This window comes from Thamnophis sirtalis, unplaced genomic scaffold (assembly GCF_051295495.1).
Source record: "Thamnophis sirtalis isolate CommonGarterSnake01/CBP01778 unplaced genomic scaffold, rThaSir2_p1.2 scaffold_1, whole genome shotgun sequence".
NCBI classification, from domain to species: Eukaryota; Metazoa; Chordata; class Lepidosauria; order Squamata; family Natricidae; genus Thamnophis; species Thamnophis sirtalis.
Genome location: NW_028261381.1, coordinates 112221827 through 112249652, shown reverse-complemented (window position 1 = coordinate 112249652; position 27826 = coordinate 112221827). Strand labels below are relative to the sequence as shown.

Below are 27826 nucleotides of genomic sequence, written 5' to 3'. Positions count from 1 at the left end.
TTTGGCATGTAAAAAAATATTTTTATTACATAGAAAAAATATTGTTTCAGTAACAAAATGAACAAATCTTTGTGGAAAACATGAAATAAAGCTTCTTATGAAAAGCAAAATCATCAATTCCTGTAATTTCAAGAAAAGTGTCAAGATTTGCTTAAGAATCAAAAACTGGTTAAAATAACCACCTGTAAAATTACACTTGATAGGATTAATGTTTTTTCAAAGATTTCCATCTTCAAAGAATACTAATTGTACTCCTTAATCTGACATAAATAGCATCGCCACAAATCACAACCATAATTTGACTAGTCATAGTTTCACAGGATTTGCTAACCATTAAAACTGCCTTAAACAAAATATATAGTTAAGAGTAGAACATTTCATTCAAATAACATTTTTTTATTCTTCCTACTAAAGAATTACTTTTCCCTCACAGGAAAAATAACAGAAATGCATGCAATATTCAGCACAGCCTTTCTGTTTTTCAAATAGGGTCTTGGCAGTCCATTTTCTCTTTATCTTTAATGGCACACAGTCTTTGTTCTGGAATGCAATTAATCTATAACTATTTCAAAGCTTTTCTTAGGTTGGTTTGTCTAAAACTAGATGCAAATGTCCCCCCCCCCCAATGTCACATTATTGTCTCAGGTCTGGAGATATCTACCTATGCAAGAGTGGGCACTGAAAACTAATTTGTTTTTATAAATATAGCTCTATACCAAAATATAACTTTTGAGATAAATAAAACAAAATAAATTTCTATTCTTTTCTCAGTTAAAAAGTGTGAGTTGCAGACTTCAGCTAGAAGGCTGCCTCTGCCATCTTGGGAGGGGGAAAGATAACTTTTGGAAGAACTCTTTTCATTTATAAAATCAAAAATGAAATTAATTCAGTACCTAGTTTTCTTCACATTTTGATTCTGGGATGCTCATGAAACTTTTTCATTAGAGTTTAACTCCCAATTTATTAGAAAACAAGACTCCATAGATCATATCTTAAATGAACTTCCAGGAGACTTTTAAATAAACTATGACTGAGAAAATCAGTGTATATCTATCAAATAATTAGCTGCAGCTGACATAATATGTCTCTGGGTTTTCTTCAATATATAAAAGCACCCTTTATTCCAATGGAATAAATAAATCTGAAATTTGTTAGGCCTTCTTAAATCTTCCATAAAGAACTGAAATTCATTCACAGTAAGTTTTCAAAGAAGCACGTAGGTCCTGCTTTTTGCTTTCGTTTGCTTAAACCCAGTCTTAATGCTTTCAAAATAGCATCCATATTGTTAAGGACATTATAGCAATTCAACTGTACTAATCGGTCAAATTCATCAGATGTGTAGGTAAAGTTGAATGTCCTGTATGGTGAATCTTTTCCTTCAATTTGAAAATCAGCAAAAGTCTTTTCCTCTTCTGATTCACGTTCTATTCCTGTAAATAATGGAGGGAAGATTATATTTTCTGTGAGCATTAAATGCTAGCTTTATTCTCAGAAGGGGATAGTATCAGTGCTTAGATCTATCATTCAATGCACAACTATGTTTAATCTAAGTGGAACAAGACAAGGATGTACCAGATTAAAGCACAATATAAATACATTTTGTTATAAAACACCCCTGTGAAAAATCTCTTAACATTTTTGCAAGGAAGCAATTCCCCTTGTGTCCTATACGTGGTTCTGCTTTATAGAACAAATTTGTTCACAATATTAAAAGGTATATTTGATAAATTCTTTATAATGTGCAAATACTGGTGCTTTTAGAGCAGCATTTCATGACCTCAATTCCCTAAATATTGAACTACAGTTTTTATTTCTAATCAGCATAGTGAAGATGGGATGATGGGGGCTACACTCCAGTATCAACTGAACATCAAAAACTGGAAGATGTTGCTTTGGAACATCTCATTAATAAACTAAAAAGGTAAAAGTTTCCCTGTCCTGTTGTGTCCAACACAACATTTCTGATTCTTAGCTGAGGGAACCAGCGTCATCCAAAGACGCTTTCATGATCATGTGGCCAGCATGACTATATGATATATCATCTCATTAATTAGCAGCTGAAATATTAAATCCATAATCAGCATATAGAGTATTGTTAAGCGAGTCTTATTCATATAAGATTTAATAACATTTGCATCCCCCCTCTGTGTGTGTGTCTGTGTGTGTAAAATTGGAGTCTTATTACATAAGAATAATCTTCTGCTTGGATTTGATTTGCAAATTTGCAACTTTATAAAAGAATGTTGTGATGACACCCAGTTTATTTTCTGAGCCACATAGAGAGCTTTTGATGTTTTGTACAAAAAAATTATGACAAAATCAAAGTCTAAGTTCAAAATATTCAACCAATCTAATCTTCTGCTCTAATTGATAGCAAGATACATTACATTACATTAATTTTATTGATTAGCCCATGGGTCATATCAAAGTGCAAAAATACATTAAAAATTTAAAATTTTCTTACCTGGCATTTTGTATTTACGGAATGTATCATTAACCAGAGGGAAATGAAGGACTATGGGAGCCTTTGGGTTCTCAGCATCCATAAACAGGTAACATTCCTTAGGACTTTCTTCATCTTCTTTATTAAAAATTATTTTTGGAAAAGGGATGTCTCGTTCTCTACAGTATTTTTCAGTTAACTCCAAGATCTGTAGTCATGGAATTTTTAAATAATTATTAAAGTCTGCAATGTTCTTAATAAGTTTCATTAAATTGTATATAACTACAAAGTATACTGAACAAGCTATATACATGTGTAGTGCTACAAAGATACTTTATAGTCTTACTGGACAGGAAGAATGGCTAACTTGTGGGACTAGACTTCAATGTCTAGAACACCTCTGCATCTTAAAAGAAAATCTAACACTGAATCTAATTTAAGTTGGAAGCCATTTTAATATATGGATTTCTACCACATTCAAAATTTGGGGTTGCTTTCTAGAAGTCTTAATATCTTGGTTTTATGAGACTCCTTAATTTAGAAAATTAATTAAAAGTATATTATAAATAATATTATAAAAAATTAAAATTAGTACAATGAACATAATTTATCATCCACTATTCCTGATACTTTTATTATGATTACAGTTTAATAGTGATTTTCAGGTTTTTAAAACAATAAAAATACTCATCCATTCCCTCCAATATAATATACTTTTAATCACTCCATGAAATACTGAAAAACATGTCTTTAATGATACCCATATATCTCAAGTTTATTCACCTAACGCTACTCTTTTCTCTTATAAATAGCTGTTTTTCCTATTTATACATTTTTCTTATGTTGTTTAATTAAGATTTTCTTGAAAAAATAAATGCAACTCAAAATGTTATACAGTACGTATGACTACAATTGAGCCCCAAATTTAAGTGACACTTTTGTTATGAATTTTGCCCATTTTACAACCTTTCTTGCCTCAGTTGTTAAGTGAATCACAGCAGTTGATAAGTTAATAACTTGGTTTTTAAGTGAATCTGGCATTCTCATTGACATTGCTTGTCAGAAGGTTGCAAAAGGTTATGACCTTGGGAAACAGCAACAATCATAAATATGAACTAGTTGCCAAGCATCTGAATCTTTATGACATGATCATGAGGATGCTGGAGAGGTCATAACTATGAAAAATGACCATAAGTCACTTTTTTCAGTGCTGTTGTAACCAGTGACGTGCGGTGAGGGATACCGTTGGTGAGGCAAGAGCGCAGCAGCGGCGAGAAGCAACGTCCCCGCCGCTGTGTCCGACAGGCGTCTCGCTTTTATGATGGACATAAACGCAAGACGCCTGTCGGATATAGCGGCGGGGGTGTTGCTTCTCGCCGCTGCCGCGCTCTGCCGCCTCGCCCCCCGCCTCCTCCGTCCCTGCTGACATTCTTGGGAGCAGGTCGGGTGGCTGGGTGGCTGGGTGGCTGGGAGGAGAAGAGCGATGAGTCTTTGTGCCAGCCGGCCGACCAGGCAGGGAGCAGGTCGGGTGGGGGTGAGTGGCTGGCTGGCTGGGGGGAGAAGAGCGGTGAGTCCCTCCCCAGCCAGCCACAAGGACTCACCGCTCTTCTCCTCCTCCTCCTCCTCGTCCTCCCCGTTCGATGCTGGGCTGGCTGCAGAAGAAATGGCGGCTGGTGAAAGAAAAACCTCTCCAGAATCACCCTTGCACTTGCGCAGTCGCTCAAGTGCAAGACATGATTTGCTGCTCCCAGATCAGGAGGCGGGAGAATCAGTGCCTCTTTTGCATATTAAATTTTTTGCTTTTTAACTCCTTCACTTTTAAAAGGCGAAAAATTCCTTAGGCAAAAGAGGCCCCGAGTTCTCTGGCCTCCTCCTAGTTAACACTGAGAGCAGACACCAAGCCACTATGACTTGAAATCTGGTAGCAACTATCCTGGCTTTAATTATTTTAGAAAAAATATTTAAAACTCTTTCTTTTCTCTAAGGAGACTGGTGAGGCCCCACCTCCCTTGCCTCTAGTGACTGCATGTCCCTGGTTGTAACTTTGAACAGTCATTAAATGACTATTGTAAGTTGAGGACTACATGTACTAACTTTAACCCAACTTAATATACATATAAAATAAAATTAGCATCTTGAAGGAAGATGGACTTTGAAATGAAGCATCTTGGTATGGATGGAAATTTCAGAGAGGCCAGAGCAAAGAAAAATTCCCTTTGTACTTATGTATCTTACCTCAAATGGTGCTTCCCAAGAATAATTAAATGATAAAATCACATCAACGTCTCTTTCTGGCTGAATTATCAATGGAAAGGGAGAATTGATAGAAAAACCACCGTCTACTAAGTAAAGATTCTCTTCCATTGGAGTCAACATGTTAGGAAAAGCATCTAAGTGTGTTTCTGGGGAGGGGGGAGAGAAACAATATACTTCAGTCTTACTAATGAAATGGCACAAAAACTAAACCTTCTATGTAATCTAAAATATTTTAGAACTGAAAGTTATTTATATTGGGATGGCGTAACTGGCTAAATTTTAAATCTAATTATCTCATTAATAAGATGATTTGCCTAATGTGCATGCATTTCATATTTAATTTGAAAACCTTGTGTTATTCAGATTGCTCTCCTCCTCCCATTCATACACACATATCCCAAAATAATTTTTACACCACAAACCTATGGAGGCTTACTAATCCCAAATTACCTTTTGAGATGACAAACTTTTTGAGGCTGGTATAATCTCTGTGGAGGTATAAACCTTGCATGAAATTAAATGTTTCACCAGCAGTTATACGAGATTTGAAGAAGTCCTGGAAAATCTGTAGTAAGGGTCCACCTGGTATAACCAGACGTGTCTTCAACCTCATAGGATCCCGGAAATGGAATCGTCGACTGTCATCTGTAATCACAGACAATACTAAATATAGTTAAACAGTTCAAATCTACTTATTGCATCTACTCTGTGAGATATTAATAGCTTTGGAGTAATCAGGGAGTTCAACTATTACAAACACTAGTTACATTTTTTGGTTTTTTATAATGATTTTAGTGAGCAAATAATTTTCAGATCTTATCTGAATTTGGAAGTTTAGCAGACCCACTAAGCATGGATCTGATTCTAAGACACAATTAAAGCTAAAGGCTATTCTGAGATATAAAATCCATATTCTTATTAAAATGTATTTATTTATTATTAATACACATGTTTATTGTTACTAAAACAGTATATTGTTGAATAAGATCAGTACTTCATAGTACTGAGAAAACTGATAGAAAAGCAATATATATATACTGAAGTAATATGAGAATTTTTATGAGGGACTGTAACAACTGGATTTTAGCTGCATCGTCCACATAAACAGGGTTTGGCAATTTCTTGGTTTGATCCTGACCGGCTCAAAGTTGACCTAGCCTTGCATCCTTCCAAGATTGGTAAAATGAGAAACCCAGATTGTTGGGGGCAATAGGATGACTCTATAAACTGCTTATGGAGGGCTGTAAAACACTTGTGAAGGGGTATATAAGTCTATTGTTATTGCTATTGCTATCCACATAAGCAGGATCGGCAATTTCTTGGTTTAGGAAGGCAACATCTTTCCCCAAGCAGCTTAAGAATTAGAACCAAATTTTCAACTTTCGCCCCAACACATATACTCACTTTGGCCAATTGTAAAAAAAAAAAAGGAATAAAAGTCATCTGAGAGGTAAAATAGGAGAAAAACATGATCCTAAATTATAACCCCCAAATTCAAGAAAAAAAGTTCTCCTCAAAAATAGTGAAGAATAAATAATGAGCATGCCAACTTTCAGCTGTGTATTGGGTAGCAAGGGGGGGAGGGATTTAGAGGTAGAAGGAGCAGCAGTTTTTCAAGAATTATATTAGATAAAGAGAAACAAAATTAACAGTTTCATCTAGTGATTAAAGCATCAGACTAAAATTCAGGAGACTGTGAGTTCCTCAATAGTTCTGCCTTAGGCATGAAAACCGGCAGGGTAACTTTGGCCCAGTTACTGTTGCTCAGCCCAAGTCACCTCATAGGATTGTTGTTGTGAGGTAAATAGGAGAAGGAAGGAGCATAATGTACATATGTTCTTGAGTTGTTATTATTATGCTGAATTATTTATAAAAATAATAAAGGTGGGATAAAAAGACCCATGTCCATGGCAAAGTCATAGTTATGAAAAGTTCATACACCCCAAAATAAAATCTAGCATTACCGTATTAATTACTATGCAAATTGGCCTTACTTACCGATTACTTTGACTACATCTCCCAATGTTTCCAGGAAGCTGAATCCTGTGCCAACTACCTTCAAAAAGACATCGTCCAAACTAGCAGCAAAAGCACTTCCCCACATCCCTGTAGAGTACACAAAACAGGGTTTGAACCAGAGGTGGTATTTAGCAGGTTCTGACCAGTTCTGGAGAGAAGCAACTTAGAACTGAGGAGAAATTTCCAGACAGTTAGAACAATTAATCAGTGGAACTGCTTGTCTCCAGAAGTTGTGAATGCCCCCAACACTGGAAGTTTTTAAGAACAGATTGGATAACCATTTGTCTGAAGTGGTGTAGGGTTTCCTGTCTAGGCAGGGGGTGGACTAGAAGACCTCTAAGGTCCCTTCCAACATTGTTATTCTATTCTATTCTAGCAGAAATTTTGAGTAGTTCGGAGAACCGGTAAATACCATATCTAACTGGCCCCTCCCCCATCTATTCTCTGCCTCCCGAGTCCCAGCTGATGGGGAGGGAATGGAGGTTTTGCAGTATCTTTCCCCTGCCATGCCCACCAAGCCATGCCCACAGAATCAGTAGTAAAAAAATTTGAATCCCACACCTGGTTTGAACCTAGGCATGTTGTAAGTGGTGCTGTGAACTGAGATTTTAATTTAATTTATGCAGGTCCTTCTGTAGCTTCAAGAGTTAGCATGCAAGGTTATTTCAAAGGAACAGAGATAAACTAACAAAAAGGTTATAATACATTGTGTTTTCAGTAATTGACTTTAAAGATACAGTTAATGGCTGACACTGGATGTTACTAGCTGCTTGGTTACTTTAAAAGATTATATATCCTAGTGTACCATATTTACACTTCAAAAAATAAATAAATACACTTTCTGTCCAAAATGCTGTATTATTTATCAGGTAGCAAAAACTCTGCCAGTAGCTATTATTATTAAAAGCAAAACATTCAGGTTTTTAAAAGAATTAGTTTCAATCTGAGATTTATCCCTGACAGCTGTATAATTTTAATATCCTTCCTCAATTTCATTCCCCAAATGTTGGAATTACAACTCTCCTCATCTTCACATACTGGCTTTTATTTTGTTTAATAAAGGACAGTTTAGTTTTTTTTAAATCAAATAAGAAATACTTTGTGCAAGTTTCACTAGTGCTTGAGATGAAACTTCTACTTCAAACAAATTGTTTTTATTCTCAAACACAGTATCTATTTACTATTTTGGCCATTAGAAACATGTGGCTATTGTGCTGTTATAAAACAATGTGGGAATGTGAAAAATGATTTCTGGTTTGTTTAAATGTAGCACAGTGATGAAGGATCATTTATAATAGCTGGTGAAATGCTAAAAGTATTTGGAGGCTATAGTTGGAATGAGTTCAGCCTTCAGATTTTAATATCAAGCTAGTTTCCACATACTATACTAACCCATGGTTTATTTTAACTATGGCTTATTAATAAGATGAAATAAAATAAACCACATCATGGCTTAATGCTGTGTATGAACCTAGGTCAGGACTAAAAATATCATTTAGGGATGAATAAAGAAGTGATACAGAATGTCACTTGGCCAAGGACATGCAAGATATATTGACAAGTATTTCTAAGGCTAAGCCTCGGAGAACGCTAATATTTCAATTATAGAGCTGAAAGAGACACTTCCTGCCAACTCTCAAAAAGAATTATGAATACACCCATCCATAAAAGATCAATATACATATTATCAGGTACGCAGATAAACTATGTTGTCAGAGGATTCTTTGTTATAATGCCCATAATAAAACAGATTTAATAGCAAAGAAATCTGTATCATTGCCAATATGATCTGCAAAGATATTTTTTCTCAATTTGAACTATCTAATCCTAGAAAAAGGTTTTCAATAAAACTCCTCTGAGCCAGAAGTAAAGCTTTATAAGAAAGCTTTATGAATATATTTGCCTTTGGATTAAGTACAATAAACTCTGAAATACATACCCTGCAAATAGCAGATCCTGGGCTCAGGATGCTTCTTAATCAGCCGTCCCATGAAAAACTCACTATCAAAATCTTCTGTTCGAATAAAAGCACCATATTTGCGGAATCCAACTTCATATGGTGTGAACTCACACCACTCTAAAAAGAAAACACCAGCATACTGAAAAAATTAAGCAAAATCATTGTGTTCCCATTCAAGCCAAAAGTCCAGTCTTTACATTCACATGATCATTAGAATAAAAATTATACACCAAAGCCACTATGTAATATTGTGCAACTTCTACAAAACTGCTAATTCCGAAGACATTCTAGAACAGGGGTGTCAAACTCGCATTGTCACGCCAGCATCACATGACATATCGTGACTTTTCCCCCTTCACTAAACCGGGCATAGGCGTGGCTAGTGCAAGACGCATCTAGCCTGCTGGCTACAGGTTTGACATCCCTGTCCTAGAAGATAAAATCTGCCCAGATTTTATAAGAAAGAAATACACCTGCCTTATTATACCTGCAAAGTCATCACCACGAACATTGGGCCTCACATTTACAGCTGCATAGATTGGGTAGGGATTCTGCCCATATTTTACAGCTTCCTGTTGATCAGACAATTTTGACTGGTCTTCCTAAACAAAAGAAATGAATCATAGGATATATCATTTTTGCAGTGAAGTTAGAGCTCATACCTTATGCACACATATTAGTCACCTACATTTTCAGTAAGAGAACAAGGTACGACCAATATGTTCCTATTGATTAGATGGCTATTGTCAGGCATAAAAGATCAGGTCCACACATGAAGGTTCAATTAAAGTGATTTATTGCTCATAATAGCGCTGCTGCTCCGGATTCTTCTCAACTAATGGTCAGCACTTGTTTGGATTTAGATAGAAAGCCACAGTTCTCTATGAATATTCCTTTAGATCAGTGGTTCCCAACATGGGCTCAGGTCCCACAGGGGGGCATTTTGATTTTTAATGGGGGGGGGGGCAATTTGAACCTTGTTTAAACCAAGTTAATGGCCTGGAGTACCATATTTTTCAGACTATAAGATGTACCTTTTTCCCTCAAAAAAGGCTGAAAATCTGGGTGCGTCTTATACACTGAATACAGCATTTTTTCCTCCTGAAACCCTGCCCCCTTCACCAAAATGGCCATGCATAGCTTCTAGGAAGCTTTTAGAGAGCTCCTGGGGGCTGGGGAGGGAAGAAATGAGCAAAAAATGGCCCATTTGTTGCTCAATTTTACCCACCCCCCCAAGCCCCCAGGAGCACTCTATAAGCTTCCTAATTTTTTTTAAATTTTTTTTTTAGATTTTATTAATATTTATAGGCCGCCCTTTTCCCTGAGGGGACTCAGGGCAGCTTACATAAAATAGGGAAGGGAGGGTACAAGACAATAAACGCAAAACAATACATAAGAGTAAAATAGTACACAACATTCATTCATCATTCGGGTGGGGGCAGATTATCTTTATCTTTAATGGCTATCCATGCCCTTTTTTTTTTTTTTTTACAAAAAATGGGCCCATTTTTGCAAACAATGGGCCATTTTTTGCTCGTTTTCGGGGGGGCAGGAGCACTCTGCAAGCCCCCTAAAGGCTATTCATGCCTTTTCGGGGGGGAACGGGCCCATTTTCATGAAAAATGGGCCATTTTGGAGAGGTTTGCAGAGTGCAAAAACTTTTTTTTTTAATTTGCCTCTTCAAAACCTTGGTGCGTCTTATATTCCGGTGCAGCTTATACTCCAAAAAATCTGGTAGTTCACTTTTTGAGTTAAGTAAGAATTATATGTCATGGGGGGGGGGACATCAGGATTTTAGAGATATTTAGATGGGGCATCGCTAAAAAAAGGTTGGGAACTACTGATTTAGATAGAATAAGTGTCTGGAGCATTAGCAGTGGCTTTGCAATATTCTCTACATTTATAAGTAAAGCAGCAAAATGTGTCTAATAAAAACCTGCAGCTTTTCAATAGGCAGTGATCAATGAGAAAGTCTTGTTCCAGCTGTCTTGTTCTATCCTCTTTGGGCATGTAGAGACAAAGTCTTGCCTCAAAAGAAGAAACACACTCCAATCCAAAAGCTGTTCCTCCCCCTCCCCCCGCCCCATTTCATGTTCTATATCTTGCCTTCAATCATTTCAATAATCAATTCAGAATTGGACTGATATTTGAGATTAGGGTTTTTAAAATAAGCACTTACTAGAACCTTTGTTTGTTTTAGGATTACAAGGAGAAAAGAGTATTAGTATGGTTCAAGCAGGAACAAATTTGAAGGAATTTAAAACACTAAGTCTTCTAAGAAGGTAAATAATAAAGATTCCAAATGTATAAGTGTCACCTTCTGTTGCAGGAAGTACTCAATAATAAGGCCCCACAGATCGGTGAAAGATACTTTCCGCCCATCATTTTCCATAGCATTCAATTCCTGGAAATAGTACTTCATATGCTCTGAGGAAAAAGCTGCTACTTTACTGCTGGATATTTTATCCTGGGCATTGCTGATTGGACACTTAAGATCCTTCTGTGACCATTCGGGGTCTTGATACAATACCGATAAACACCTACAAAAAAATTAATGACAAAAATATATTTTTTTTATTCAGGTCTTTAGCATTAGATAGGTACACTCTGAAACAGTGCAAGAAAATTACTGAAGTGCAGCCAAGTCCAAGACTTCTCATAAGGGGGGGGGGGGGAAATCCCCATGTCTTATTGTGCCAAAGGTGCTTTTTCAAGAGGCAACTGGACTTTCTGGTTTTTCTTTTAAGATGTTTCGCTTCTCATCCAAGAAACTTCTTCAGCACTGGTGGGGAATGGAAGGATTTATATGTTGGTCAATTGCATTATTTTAGAGAGTGGTTGAGGCCACCTGGAGGCTTATCTGTGTTGTCAGGGATCATCTGAGTAGCTCAAATGGGTGTGGAACCTTCTTGGAACTGTTGAAAGGACTGTGTTGTAGACTGGAGATAGATGATGTCTTTCAAAAGTTCCAAGAAGGCTCCACAAGACTATTCAGGTTACTATGCCCAACAAGGCTACTCAACTTGCTGTTAAGGATTGTTGCCCAACTAGGCTACACATTCACACAGTATTCACATACACTCCCTATACATGTGTTCAGGCTGTGTTAGAGTAGGTGGGAAGCAGACTCAGAGCATCCACTGATCCAACAAGAATCATATGTAATTTCAGGGATCTGAGTTCATTACAGTCTTCTCTTTATACCCAGCTCATTTACTCTGAATCCATGTGCATGGTACCAAGTGCATGGTGGCACATTGGTTAGAGTGCAGTACTGCAGGCTGCTTCAGCTGACTGCTAGCTGCAGTTCAAGTCTCACTGGCTCAAGGTTGACTCAACCTTCCATCCTTCCGAGGTGGGTAAAATGAGGACCCAGATTGTTGGGGGCAATATGCTGACTCTATAAACTGCTTAGAGAGGGCTGTAAAAGCACGGTATGAAGCGGTATATAAGTGCTATTGCTATTGCTATATTGCCCTGGTCTTGTCAGGAACTTCACATTCTTTCTTCCTGTTCCATGACTCCATGAAAAGTGCAATCCACTACATTCCCAATGCCTACTGATGTTGTACCTGGTGTCACCAACAATAAATCATTCATATACTCAGCATCTTTCCTTATCATAGTACACACATTCCAGCAACATGAGTGAGTTCATGAAAATACTAATTATGGTTGTATTACCGGCCCTATATATATTCATAACTTATCTTGTATTTGTGACATATTCAAATCATACAAAATATGTAAGAGGTGGTGGCAGCAGCAGCAGCAGGGCAGCAGCATTGGAGGTGGGCAGAGGAGCAGCTCTCTAAATCAGTCATAGATTCTCATGCAGTTCTTTGGGAAAATTAATTACCTATCCCTCATTGATACTATTTATGGGCTGTTCCAGTCATGCTATCTAACATGATATATATGGGCACCATATTATCTGTCATACCATTGGCCTCCGAAATGAGAAAATAAATATAGGAGAATCATTGGAAGATAACCAAATTTGTGAAAAATCTGCTTTTTCAAAAGATCTCATAGGGTTACAAATAGATAATGCATAAAAACAAAGAACATTAAAAACTTTTCGACACCCAAGGAAAGGCATATAGTGCATATAAAGGTACAGAACTGTACAATCCAAAAGAACATATCTAAACAATAGTCAGACAAGAAAAAGAATATTATTATTGTAAGAATCTAAGTTTGGAACTAATTATGTACTTGTTCAAGCAGTAGGATGAAACCTGATTTTAGCAAATGCTCCAAAGATCAGAACAATATATTGTTATTATAGTTTCAATATAAGAAATACCTACCATAGATACATACCATGTAGAACCAGAAATTCCAGAAAGATATGTAATAGAATCCAGAAGATTTAGCTGCTGAAGACCAAGCAAACTTCCATAAAATGATGATAGTGCTCTTACCCCTCCCCCAGATCCGAGGACTGCTACAACAGGTACCTTAAGAAAAAGGAAATTTGAGAAAGCTCAAATTATTATGTAAAAGTTAATGAAGACACCTATTATTACTTATGATAGATATTTGAAGAACGTTTGCAAAATGTAGTATTTTTGAGAGCCAGTGTTTCACTTAAACTATATCTAATAATAAATGAGTATACATTTTTCACTAATTCTGATTAAGAAACATACCTCATTGTTACTGAGATCCCCTCTCAATTTGAGTATGCTGTTTAGTCCCTTAGATACGATTTTCTTTCTTTTTTCCAAAAATTCTCTCTCTTCTTTACAAAGATCAAAACCAAGGCGTACATCAAGATCTTTGGTGCTAGTTTAGAGAGTAATGTTAAAAAGAGGCAAGGAAATGAGAATTTTAAAAAGTTTTATACTCCATGTAGTACCACTGAAGAAAGATCTCTCAATTATTTCTCAATTCAGAAAATGGGAAAGTTAGTAATAGATTCCTGTACCTAAATTCAGCTGATAGACAATAGTGAACTGAATCAAGCAATAGTCTGATTTTATGCACTCCAATCTACTATTGTCTCAGACCAAATGAAATCATATAAACATTTTTAGTTTATTAATAAAAGAATATCAGTAACAAATATTCAAAGTTAACAGCAACACACATATATTTGCAATGTGTTACAGTATATCATTCTAACTTTAAATATTTGGGACTGAATCATGGCAAAACTATCAGAAATAAGATTGCATTTTGGATAAAATTCTTAAGCAGCAAAAATAAATGTAAGTTAAAAAATGGGAAATAGACTGTGGATTATCAGAAGACAAAAAAAGTCTTGTTTAAAAATCTTAAAACTAAATCATGGCCATATTCAAAAGGTGGGGGAGGGAATGAAAAGCATATACACAGGACATTAGAAATGGAGAGAGAGTGAAAAGAGGGAAGGGAAAGAGGATATCTATTTGTCTATTGTCTATCTATTGATCTATCTGACAAGCAAAGAAGTGACATTGGGAAATGTTGCAAAATCTTTAGTGTTCAGTTAAATACAAAATATATAAATAATAGTAATTGAAATGTAAATATTGCGTAGCTCCTAGTGACTTTCTTTGATTTACAAGTGTAAATCCCCCCCCTAAAAATGAAGTCAAAGAGCAATGTCCAAAGAAAGTTTGTAAGTATAAGCCAGCACCCATCTGCAAAGAAGGATTCACTCACATTTCTTCAGCTTTCACTTTGAGATCCACACTTAAATCCTAAAAGGAAAGACAAAAGATTCTGAAAGAAGTTACAAGGGGTGGAAACACTGATTCAGTAATTAATTTTACAAAAGGCTTTGTTGACCTGAGTTTTCCCAAGGGGCTGGGGCTAGAATGATAATAGATTTATATGTGCTTTATGCTGTTAGATTTTTTAAAAATAAGCTTTTTATTTATTTTTGTCTGTTCACCATTCAGAATATGTTGGTTAAGGGGTGGTGTCACATAAATTTGATAAATGAATAAATAAATGAATTGCTGACTAGGTGGAGCAATGTATGAAACATATTATAATAGCAAAAAATGTTACCTTTCCAAGTGGTACAGTTATATCAACTTCCTTTCCCAGAGGCAGTAAATTCAATGGAATAGTCCCTGATCCAAGAACAGTACTGTGCTCTTCCAATTCAGGACTCACTCCATCCTGAAAACAGACACAGCATATTTCATATGGGAAGCATATTTGTAAGCATCCTAAAAACTGAATGTGCAGTCTGTTCCTCACCTGGAGGACTGTAATTTTTCTTTCCAGCTCCACACTCAATTCTGAGCACATCTGTTTGCCTATGTGGAAGACAAATGGGATCCCACAGGCCTGATCGGAGTTTGGCTTGCATGCCTCACTTAACTGTTTCTCATAAGATCCAGGAAGTGAAAGCCTGAACTGACTGCTTTCTAAAATGACAGTAAGAATTTAGAATATATATGATTGAGGGGGAAAACAGGATTGTAGACTCCAAAAACAAGAAAGACATGCAAAGTTTATTCTGAGTAGTTTTCTTTATTGTCCCTCGCCTATAGACAGAAATCTTGCCAAACTAAAGCAACTACTTGCATCATTAAAGATATACTCTAAGAACTTCTAGGGAGCAGCTATCATGACTCTCTTTCTCTTAACCAAATTCTCTCAATCTAAACTTTGGTGTCTATTGGTCCTCTGGAATGCACTCCCTCTCTCCTGGGAATCTATATTCGACCACAAGGATAGCTATAAACAGGAAGGAATCCAAAGAAGGAAGAACAAAATGGCATACTCTTACTATATATTATATAGCTGATCTTAAACTCTGCTGAGTTGATCATAGAATCAAAGATGTATGAGTGGAAAGGGACCTTGGAGATCATTTAGTCTGCCCTATGCCTACCTTAATTAATATGCACCCCTGACACATCATTTGGCCTTGGTTTAAACGTTTCCACTAAAGGTAGAATAGGTGTGCTATTACCTAAGGCAGTATTTTCAACTGGGATTCAGTAAGAAGTGGCTAGGAGTTTTATGAGAGACTGTAGGGAGGGGGACACATTTTTTGAACTTCACATACTGTGCAATGTTAGCACTCACAACACTGGGAATTTTTACATGACACAACTTGCCTGCTGACCTGCCACTGTGCTGTACTTGTAATTGTAAAATATTTTTTTACATTCTACAGCAGGTTAGAAGTGAATTAAATTATGAAGTATCCATACTTTTTTTGTAATTTTTATTCAGGGTTCCCTGCAACCTTCAGGGTAAAAGGATTGAGAAAAACTTCCTGAGGCATTCTGTTACATTATACAGAACATTAATTCATAAAATAAATAACTGACAATTTATGAATTAGAATGTTCACTGTGTTTGAAATAAAGAAATACCATTTAAATTTAATTAAAGCTAGAAGCTGATTTTCTTTCTAAGAGTATTATAATCAAGAAAAAATAAATCACGCTTGTAAATGTTAAGGCTTTCTCTCAAATAACTGGATTGTCATCTCTCTTCCATGTTTATATAGCATTTCATTAATTCCTAAATAGAGGAGGGGAACAATACATCAGCTGGAAAAGAAAAAAGTTCTCAAAGAAGACCACACATCCATGTAAAGTAAAATAGGAAAATAAGATTATTTCTATTTTACAGATTGGGGGAGGAGCAACATGATGGAAATTATAGGGAAGAAATTCATCCAGACTCACCCAGTTACATCATACATATAAACAGAAGAAGCCCACTGAAACAAACACAACTTTGATTCAAAAGAAAATTTCACTTTTCCACAAAACTAACTGAGCACAAATTGTTTTCTCTTTCCTACACATACTTATAATTTTCATTCATTCACACCTCTACTTTCTTTTAGTCTGAGAAAACTCCAGGTAACCAATAAAATTAGACTTCAGTTAATCTCATTCCACTGTTCTTTTTTAGAATCACCACACTTGAATTTCCATTCATTTAAAGTGCTGTACCAATATTAATTCACTGAGACCCTAGATACAAGCAGATTAATGAATTATTTAGCAGAAAATTATGAGGAAACATAACAAAACAGACCTACCTTGTTCTCTTATCTTTGGATTCTGGTCATTGTTAATTCTCCCTTGCAAGTAAAGGCAAGGATAAGCCTGTGTGGAAAGAAATAATCAGGAAATGAATATTGGTTTAGGAAACTGGATCTCCATTCGATTAAGTCCTAGAATAATTAATGCAGAAAAAATAATTTGAATTGTCATGTTTGGGAATATAAAATGAGTATGTTTTTCCACTGGATAGCTAATTAATTATGTTTAAAGATCACTGGAAATAATGTTTACTGTTCTCATGTTTTTTGCACTTCAAAAAAATATAGCTATCAGGCACAGGTAACACAGTGCAATGTTTTGCATTTGGAAAAAGCCTACTAAAATACCATTCACTTCAGAGGAAAGGGCTATTTAATTCTGTGTCTGTATGAAATGTAATTCAGTTTCTTGGGAAATTCATTTGTAGAGCAATGATTTTCACCTTGTTTTATGGCAGCTGAGACTGTTGAGAAGCTTAATAAGGATGCCATTCTAAGTGAACTGACTATTCAAATAAATCATGTCCCAGAGTTTGTTTGTTTTTTATTAGTACAGAAATTTTTCAGAACAGACAAATCAATCTAGAAAAGGTTGTATGGAGATATAAAAGAACTGGAGAGGATCAATTTACTATTCTGTCATGCTTTGTTAAAATTACAGATTTTCCTTTGCTGATGACAATAAATACTCTTACTATGAATTTTATACATTTCAGAGTGCTTGACAAAAGATTTTAATAGTTGCAGCACATGAAGAATGCTTTGAATTTGAGAAATATTCTACCGTCAAGACTACAAGCTCTAACTTTACAATGCCGCAATAAATGATAATTATAAAGTAGGCACTACTCCAATTTATTAGAGACTTACCACCAGGACCCCATTTGTGATAATTTCACCAGGAGGATCAGAACTAGGGATTTAAAAATATTACCATGAACAGCAAGAAAATATTTTACATGAATTATTCTGTTACTTTTTGAGCTCTTTAATTTATAACTCAAGCAGGAGTGAAATTCAACAGGTTTTGACCAGTTCTGGAGAACCAGTAGTGGAAATTTTGAGTAGTTCAGAGAACCGGTAAATAACACCTCTGACTGGCCCCACCTCCATCTATTCTCTGCCTCCCATGTCCCAGCTGATCAGGAAGGAACAAGGATTTTGCAGTACCCTTCCCCTGCCACGCCCACCAAGCCATGCCCACAGAAGCAGTAGTAAAAAAAAAATTCCCCACTGATCTCAAGATTATGACAGTTGTTTCCCATGAATAGTAACTCCATTAAGTCCCACCAGGATACATGAGATGCACTGAAGTCCTATGAAGTCCTAAATAGGAATCTTATTCCATTTAAAAGGAATTAAGGTACTGCTTATTTTTGCCTCTGAAGAGGAAAAAACCATAATATTTTTTTCCATTCTTTTCACAAAGTTTTATCTGCATAGGCAACATCAAGGTATTGTTAATAAGCATTTATTTTACTTTAGCAAACACTGATTTTTTAAAAATTAAGCCTGTATAGATCAGTCAGGATTTGCTTCACTGATCTGTTTTGACAAAAATAAAGCCAATTTATTTCAACAAGGTACATTGCCTTGATATCAGGAGCTTCTTTGGCACAGAAACTGTTCCTGACCCAAAAAAGTAACACACCTCTCTTTCTATTTATTTCTATTTATTTCACTTCACAATTCTATTTTATAAAGGTTGTGTGCTCAAATACCTTTCGGCAGAGAGGAGAACCACAGGAGACTTGAAAAATCTCAAAATTAATTAGTCCTATTAATCTTATTAGAGCATTTCCCAATTTAAAACTCTAGACTGCATGACTGGAAAATACAACAGTCCTTACCTTTTCTTCATAAAAAATTCTACATCCAATTCTTCCTTATCCTGGAGATAAATAGGTATTATATTACTAAACAACAACAACAACAACAACAACACATTAGACAAAGGATTAGATATAATTCTGAACATATTTGCATAATTTTCACAGGGTGCTCTATCCAAACATTAAAATAAATTTGATAAAATAAGGTTTCAGTAAAAAAAAATACCTAGCAAAAGTTTCATTTGTCTGCCAAATATATTGTGCAACATCAATTGTAAAGGTAATAAAAATGCAAATAAACTTCACATAGTGAAGAAGACATTTCTAGTTTTATATTCCTTGAAAATTAAGTCAATCCAAAAACTACCAACAATAGAGAATTTAGGGGAAGAAATTGTAGGCAGGGCTCCATAATTTCCAAGTATGCAAATGAGCTTCCAAATTGAGGGATCCTATTTGGTTCTCCAAGCATCAAAAGTCATTAAAAATTATATTATTCAGCTATAGATTGTTCCATGCAACAGGAGGAAGACAGCTAATGTGATTAAAATATTCATTAGTCATGGCCAATGTTAAGTATTCAGAAGCAAAATCAAGTTTAAACCTGACTTTTTAATGCACTGAGCAACAAAAAAATCCTAACCTCTTTTAGCTTGAAAGTATTTTTCAATGAATGGCCGGCCTGAATCCCTGTAACATCAAACACGACGGACGTAAGCTCATCACTTATAAGAACATCTTTATCAAACAGAGTCAGTTCAAGAGTGTTCTAAAAAAAAAACAAGAGGACAAAAGATAAGAAGTAGAGAAAAAATGTTGTGCATTAAGGACAGTACAGTCTGATGCTCCAAGAAAAAAAAGTAAAATGTTTTGAGCTTTAAAAACATACAAATTGCCAGTTTTACATACTCCATTATAGATTTGGGCTTTTTAACAGAACATACTTTAATATGCCATCCCACTCCATTCTGCAGAATTTGATAAATAGGAGTAGATAAAAATAAGAAAATAATTGAACCATAATTGTTGCATTTCTGCATTATATATCATATTTAGAAGTAGGCAAGCTTTCCTATATTAACTGTATGGCAAGCTGATTATCTGCAATAGGATACCATATGTTTAAGGAGATGAATTAGGCTAGTCATTTTTTGTAAACTTTGTTTTTTCTGGATTGTAGCAAAAATTAAAGTCTTAAGTTAGTTTATTCCATCATAATAGTCTATGATGTTATCAGAATGTAAACCTAATTGTGTGTTGAATAACTTTTCTGTTATTTTTTTTAAGACACAGTATGCTATAAATTCTTATGTAAGGTACTCATGTAAGGTGTTTTTTGAGGGATGTGGTGGCTCAGTGCCTAAGACACTAAACTTTTCAATTAGAAAGGTTGGAAGCTCAGTAGTTCGAATCCCTAGCACCGCGTAACTGAGTGAGCTCCCGTTACTTGTCCCAGTTTCTGCCAACCTCAGAAGCATGTAAATAGGAAGTAGAAAAATAGGAACCACCGTTGGTGGGAAGATAACAACATTCCGTGCACCTTCGGCATTTAGTCATGGCGGCCACATGACCATGGAGATGTCTTTGCACAGTGCTGGCTTTTTGGCTTTGAAACAGAGATGAGCACTGCCCCCTAGAGTCGGGAAAAACTAGCACATATGTGTGAGGGGAACCTTTACCTTTACGGCGATTTTGCACTTGGACTTAGAAAGTTGAAATCATTAGGCCAATAAGAGATGGTGAAACAGTGTGGGTTAACACAGGATAAATTTTGCTGGGATAAACAGGCCAAATTCTGATTCTGATTCTTTCTTCTGCTTTTAAGAACAGCCCTGACCTATTATGACTATCTGACTTAGTTATAATGGCTCATGACATGCACCAAGAGTAACTTTGTAGTGGAAAATTGAACGTGAGAAACAGTAACAAGAGACCAAAGCCAGAGGAGTGTATTGGAGGCTACTGATATGTGATTTTCTATTAGGACTTTTTTTGCTCTCCAAAAATATAAGGGGTTTTCTTTCTTTCTACTTATTGTTCCATTTCAAGAGTGGAATCCTTTACTTTGATTGCGTCGTGTATCCTGTACTGAAAAGTTTCATTCCATTCTGGATCACTGGAGTTGTCAATGACTCGAGTTCGGTAAATAACAGGTGATGCAGTTGGCAGATGCAATTCCACATAACAGTCAGCTTTGGACACTAAATGAAAAGGACAGATATGGACAGGACTGTTAAATTGGGAAAGTCATCCACTTTTACTTTTGGTCTTTCCTAATTTGTACAGACCAGTCTAAAAGGATAGTTGAAAACTGATAACTCTTCAAATCCCTTTTTAAATACCTTGCAGTCACATTTTTTTTGCGAATAATGTTTAAGTAGATGGTGATTCAATTTTCATTAATTTATAAATCACACTTGTCTGGATTTTGTTCAATTTAGACTGAAGCTGAGTTTTACAGAATCCTGTAAGATTATCTTTTCCTGGAACTAGAAAATGAGAGAACTCAACTTCTCTTTTGCTTCTAGTGGACCTTTCAAAAGTTTTGAATCCAACCAATTACAGTTTTGTTTTCCTCTTCTATTGTATTCTACTGACAAAAGAAAATAATTCTCCTTAATTAAGCATTAGTTATATTAATTATATTTATTCACTCATAATTGTAGGTCCCTGCTTTAGCTACTGCTTTTCACTAGTATTAAACTAGTTTTTTATGCTTTCTATATATTCTAAGCCACGGTGAGTAACTTCTTAATAAGTAGAATAGGAAAATTGAGTATTTTTAAAACATTTAAAATATATTCTTTGAAATTCTCATGTTTAGTAGTCAAAAAGAAATATTGTCTCGTAATGCAACTCTATTGTTACAGGGAAAAAATATATATTTATCATTTATTCCCCATGGCTTATACTGAGCATCAGAAAAAGGCCTATTTAAGTAATAAAACTTATATAAATCACATTTACATTTTTTTTTTATTTTACTTATTCACTTTATTCTGTATTTAGATACATTTTTGCAGTTTTTAAATGTCAGATTATTCTTACAGGAAAAGGCATAGTTTAAAAAAAGTTTTTAAAAAGTATTACACCATATTCATGTTCCAGACTAAGTTTAGGAGAGAATAACCATGCTTATCCCTGTACATAGCATCTGACGCCCTTCATGTTCAACTAATTCTCAGACTACAAATGCTTCCCTATTCCTATACTACACTTCAGATCATATGCTAAAAGAGAGCTTTCACAGTATAGACTACCCAAAAAATAAACAGAGAGCCAGTTTGGTTGTATAGTTAAGGCTTCAAGCTACAAACTGGGAGACTGTGAGTTCTAATCCTGCCTTAGCCACAAAGCAAGCTGAGTGATCTTGGGCCACTCACTTTCTCTCAGCCTTTGGAGGTAGACAGTGGCAAATCACTTTTGAACCTTTTGTTAAAAACACTGCAGGAATTAGCACAGACAATTGCCAGAAAATTCAAAACTGATTCAAAGACACACACACACACACACACACACACCATGGTACAACTCTTAATGCTTCTTAAAAAAGCTTTGCCTTTTCCTGAGGTGACCCAACAGCTGTGAAATCCCAGGAAAATACTTATCCTTTACTATTGGCTATGATTAGCACTACTGGTTAAGGGAACTGTTCATCCCTGATCACAGTTGCTTTTCTACTAAATATATTCTAAAGGTGCATCCAAATAAGAAACTAAACATCTCCAAATACTTACACAAATCTGTTCCTTTAATGTTCCTGGCTCTGAGGACTTTTACAGTGAGATTGTAATAAGGGTACTTTTCACGCTGCAAAAATAATTCATCCAATTATTAACATGCAATGGCTGCTATATCTGGTGACCTTAATTATCTTACACGGATGTATTTCCAATATCAACCCCTGCTATTTTTACCTAACACCATCCTAAGTTTAAACACATGCCAAGCAGAAATAGATCAAGTGGGTATATGTCCTTCAAAGGTTTCTAAAAGCCATTTATTTAAATTCCCAGGCAAGGACATTTATATGGCATATTGCGATAGTCATGAATATTGCTTGGATTTATTCGTGGCCATGAATTCATAATTTACTTTCCTGTCAGTAATTCTGTTTATATTTTACCATACCTATTTTACTTCTTTCAAGAGTTTGCTTAAGCAGATAGAAATCTTCCAGATTTAAGTAATACCTTCCACCCCCATAAAAATAAGCATAGTTGGACCACACTGGTGTCAGGATGGGAGACTTTGAAGCTTTGAAAAAGTCAGTGGCAAACCACTCCTATACTGCTGTTAAGAAAACTTTACGGGTACTTCCATTCATACAACCACTGAAAGTCAATCTTAACCTAAAGGACACTTTGCCATTTATATACTGTTTAGTTACAATGAAAGTTATGATTACTCAATCATTTTACCAAAATAATAGTGAACGCTATCAGATATGGTAGATAGAAATCTTCCTATTGTTTTTGTAAAGTAACACGGTGGTTATGATCCTGGGAAAGGTCTGAAAAAAGATAAGCCTCCTTACCCACCCACCCCACACTTCATGTCTCAATTTCATTCCCTTTATTGGGAATAGCAAATACATCAGGGGGCCCTTTTAGTGCCCAGCTATCCACTGAGAAGAAGGGTTAGGGTTAGGCAGGCCAACAGCAACTTATGGTGGAATCTGCCTTAAAAACTATTGGCTAGTAGTAGCTTTCATTGAAGTCAGCATTAAAAAAAAGGAAATCTGTACTGAACATTATGAATTATGAAGGATTATGAAGCTGCCAAAATTTATCTAACAAAAACTGTGCGGGACACATAACGAAGCATTCAAAATGCACCGGCCGTAAATTATGAACAAGTGGAGGCTGTAGAAGAGTCAAAGTCAGGTTTGGACACGCTGACTTCAACTGCAGTCCTCATATCAACTTGTGTCAGATGGAATCCTTCAGAAGTATTTCTAAATTCTGAAGATGTAATCTTTAGCAACTTGATGTAAGCAAGCAGCCGATCTCTTCGGGGTGAAGAGTCGCCTAAAATGGGGAGTGGGATCAGCCCAATTTCTTCAAGGCTCAATCTTCGGCGAAGATAAAAAGTGAGTTAGGGGGAAGCGCAAAGCCAAAACGAGACCGGCTGCTTTATGATCCACTCTCCCGGATTTAAAAAAAGAAGCCTTTGCTTTTTCCTAAAGGCTTATTGCCTTTCTCTCAGGCTACTTCAGTTTTATCCTTTTCCTTCAACTTAAAAAAAGCGAAGGGGGGGGAGAGAGAGGGAGAGGGAGGGAGGGAAGGATGGAAGAAAGAAAAAGAAAGAAAAAGAAAGAAAAAGAAAAAGAGGAAGGAAGGAAGAAAGGACTGAAGAAAGGAGAGAAAGACAGAAAGGAGAGCGAGAAAGAAGAGAGAGAAAGAAAGAAAGAAAGAAAGAAAGAAAGAAAGAAAGAAAGAAAGAAAGAAAGAAAGAAAGAAAGAAAGAAAGAAAGAAAGAAAGAAAGAAAGAAAGAAAGAAAGAAAGAAAGACGCGGCCGCCAATTTCTTAACCCGTCTTCTGCTTGGGAAAAGCTGTCGCACCACAGCGCACATTACCCGCCAATGATAGAGGCCAGTTTCTTTCCTTTCCTTCCTTTCGAGGAGGGCTGCGGCCACGAGGGGCAACATTCGGGACGGCAGCCGGCCCAACAGCGTTTGGAGGAACATGACGAGAGTTGGATAGCCTCCGTCTTCGGGACCCGCCGGTTCTCGATCCTCTCGATCCACCTCGCTGCTAAGGACTCCAAACGCGGATGGGGAGGGGAGCGGAGGGGCGTGGTTTCGAGCAAAGCAAGTGCGGGTCCGCTGTGGCTGGCACGCTGGCTTTTTAGCTGGGAAGCTTCAGCGGCAGAGCCGGCGAAAGGGACTCGGCGGATGGGGGTGGGGGCTTTCACTTTCTTTCCTCCTTGGTAAAACTTATTTTTCCAGAGTTTGGGCAACTTCAGCAGCGGCGGGTTTTTACCTTTCCTGCAAAACAGCCGCCTTCCCGGAAGTTTGGATTCGTGAGCTAATAATGCAAGATGACAGGAGCGTTGCGGCGTTTGCGAGGTGTTCTCCTACGTACATACACGCACGAACACAAATAAGAATGTCTTCATTTATTTTACTTTACTTTTATTTTACTTTACTTTTACGAACTGTCCGGATCAACAGATTCTGAGAGGAACGCTGTACAATTCGTCCATCAATAAATCACAGCATTCCCCAACCTTCACTTAAAAAAAAAAACCAAATAGAATTAACGTAACTAAAAGGTTTGCTATTATTCATTGTTGGGATGATTTTCAGTGCTTCCCAGAAGACCAGAACTGAATTGGACAAGTGTATCTGGAGAGAGGCCATACGTGAGTGAGCCACCTTAGAGAAGTCCTGCCTTCTGGCCCAAATGCTTTTTACTTTCACAGAATGGGATTTGAGGCTGTTGAATAAGGGAAGACAGAGGTTACCTTGCACAAGGCAGCCTTTAATATATTAGACACCATATTGTACAAGGGATAAGTAGCTCTTTGAATTAGGCTTGGAAGCCTCCTGGAAACCAATATAATGGCTACAAAATAGTTGTTATTCTAGTTGCAGATTTCCCGATTTGAGGTCTGGTTGCTAAATTCTGTACCTGTTGATACATTCAAGTCATCTTAAAGGCAACCACATATAGAGTGTGTTGCATTAGCCCAATCGTGGTGATCAAAGCATGAATTGCCATTGCTGACCCTTCTTTATCTACTTACAGCCATAGCTGGACACAGAACCTTTGGCCACAGCTTCTATCTGCTATTCAAGCAGGAGTAAATAACCTTCAAGTTTCTTACCTATAATGATTAATAGTTATCATCATGTGTTAAAAATCTCTAAGAATCTGGGATTGGTTCAAAATATAGCAATTGCTTATTGATTTGGCACCAATCTTCATAATATTTCATGGATCCTTTATTACAGGATCTGCATTGGCTTTCACTAAAGTTTCCAAAAAGCAATCAAAATAGTTTTTATTCATAAAGTCCAGGTTATAACAGGATTTAACTAATCCAAGAGTCTTTCCAAGAAAAGCTGCTCATGGTATCCCATTTTTTGAAGAGAGGAATGGCTGACAATTGGGATGGTTGATTATTTTCAGTCATGGTATTTATATTAAAACTCACTTCCTTCTAGAAATTAAACTAGTCTTACTCTGTGATGACCTAGTCCTTAAAAACTAGTTCTTAAAACCTGTGATGAGGTTTTTAAGAACTAGTCTCCTGTGGGTGTGTTTATTGGCCACCCTAACTTAGTCCTTATTTAATTAACATTAGCTATTATATTATTGTTTGTTTTGTGGGTATTATGCTGTGTGGGTTTTTTTATTTATTGCAGTAGTAGTACTTTATCATCAGTGCACCTCATACAACAAAACTATCATCTTCAGTGTACATTATACATAAGAAGCTCTATAAAATGGGGGGAAAAAACACACATCCTTCACATTCTATGCAATTAAATTGAAAACCCCTGATACTGCACTAATATTGCACTATACATTATATACCTGTGATGGTGAACCTATGGCACGGGTGCCAGAGGTGGCACAAAAAGCCCTTTCTGTGGGCATGCGTGCCATTGCCAGCTAGTCTTTGGCCCGCACATGCATACTGGCCAGCTGGTCTTCACAGGTGCCGGAGTACTGGAAAATGGCCTGAAAAATGGCCAAAAAAGGCCATTTTGGGGGCTATTTTTCAAAAAATAGCCTGAAAACGGCCTGAAAATAGCCCCTAAAAAAGTCTAAAAAGGACCTGAAAACAGCCTGAAAAACAGCCCCCCAAAAGGCCTGAAAAATGGCCTGAAACTCCCCCAAAATAGGCATGTGTGAACCAGCCAGCTATTCTTGGGTTTCCAGTGCTCCAGGCTGTGCACATGCACGCATATACATGCGCCTTCCAGTTTGGGCACTCGGTTCCAAAAAGGTTTGCCAGCACTGTTATATACATTAATACTGCACACATTTCAGTGATGGGATACGACTTGTACGCCCCGGTAGAGGCGTACCAGTGCCTGCTGGGAGCATTAGGTACTGTTCTGGTAGTGCTCCGGGGGTCCACCTGCCCACCCTCCTTACCTGTATTTGAGCTGATTGGGGCTTCCGTGCATGCACACAGAGCATACGACACCTCCGTAACACTCCGCCGAGTGTCACGGGTATTAAGTACGCATGTGCACACTGTGCAAGTGCTGCGTGCATGCATGTGATGGATGCCTGTCCCCGTTGCACCGTACCAGTTGCAACAGGATCCAGAACCCACCACTGATACATTTGTATTGTGTTTTTAATAGGTTGTTATAATCCAAATTTGAATCTTGAAGGTTTGGTAGCAAGGATTTGAGAATTGAAATAAATAGGGATGCAAACCTGCTGTTTAAATAAAGACCAGATCTGAAATTTTTGGACTGCAAAAATATTTATGGATGAGTCATCTTGTTAAACTTTGGATGAGTTTATTTCTTGTTATCCACAACCTCTTATCAATTCAGCCCCCAAAGAATCTTCAGACTAGCATGGGACAATGATGTGCAATTGAATATCATCAGACACTGATGTTACAGTACCTCCCCCCCAAGCCAAAAGATGCCCTTTCTTAATGGCTTCAAAAAGGTTTTAAATAATACAGGGAAAAGATCTGAACTCTGAATTATTTCACAGTGTGGCAGTCATGGGCTCAATAACTCTTTTCTTTTATTAGCTAGAATCATTGATAGTATCAAAACCTATTAAGTGGAATAATAGGAACAGAAGGGACACTTTCCCTATCTAGGCCCCCAGAGAGCTTTTCCACAGCTACCAATTTGTAAATGTAAATGTAAATTTGCATTGTATGAGAAACAATACATTATTGAAGCAGTGGAATCCAAACTCAGATTATTAAGTGACAATTGGAAGACATTAATCAGTGTTTATATATAAGGCTTAGGGCTTAAGAAAAAAAATCAAAAAATTGAATTCCAGTGTAAAATGTTAACTATCCAAAAGCTATGAGTGAAAGAAAGCCACAAATACCAGGAATACTGGAATGCCAACTCCTGATGGCAAATCCATTAAAACTCTGCTACAATGAGGATGAAAAAAAGAAGAAATCAGATCTCTTCTTTTAGAGTAGGGACATTTATTATTGTTTTCTCAATTTATCAACACACACAAATGAGTACCTATGCAAAGTCTGAAGTCCAAAACTGAATCATTTTCAAAGAGCTGTTGTTTCACCAGTTGTTTTTCTTTTTGAGCAAATGCAATTCAAGAAATAACTGCTTCTTTCC

General features: G+C 36.6%; 1 protein-coding gene across 1 annotated transcript; it reads right to left on the bottom strand.

Moving 5' to 3' along the window:
* Nucleotides 1-24287, bottom strand: PLA2G4F (phospholipase A2 group IVF). Its single transcript, XM_014065002.2, is given in 21 exon segments — nt 1-1233; nt 1235-1430; nt 2465-2651; nt 4679-4845; nt 5150-5344; nt 6698-6805; nt 8658-8795; nt 9166-9280; nt 10996-11218; nt 13005-13141; nt 13334-13469; nt 14331-14368; nt 14682-14795; nt 14877-15046; nt 16687-16753; nt 17560-17602; nt 18540-18580; nt 19165-19290; nt 20586-20722; nt 22259-22331; nt 24101-24287. Coding segments are annotated over 21 exon segments (2568 nt in total). The 5' UTR covers nt 24212-24287; the 3' UTR covers nt 1-1187.
* Between the last annotated feature and the right edge of the window lie 3539 nt (nt 24288-27826).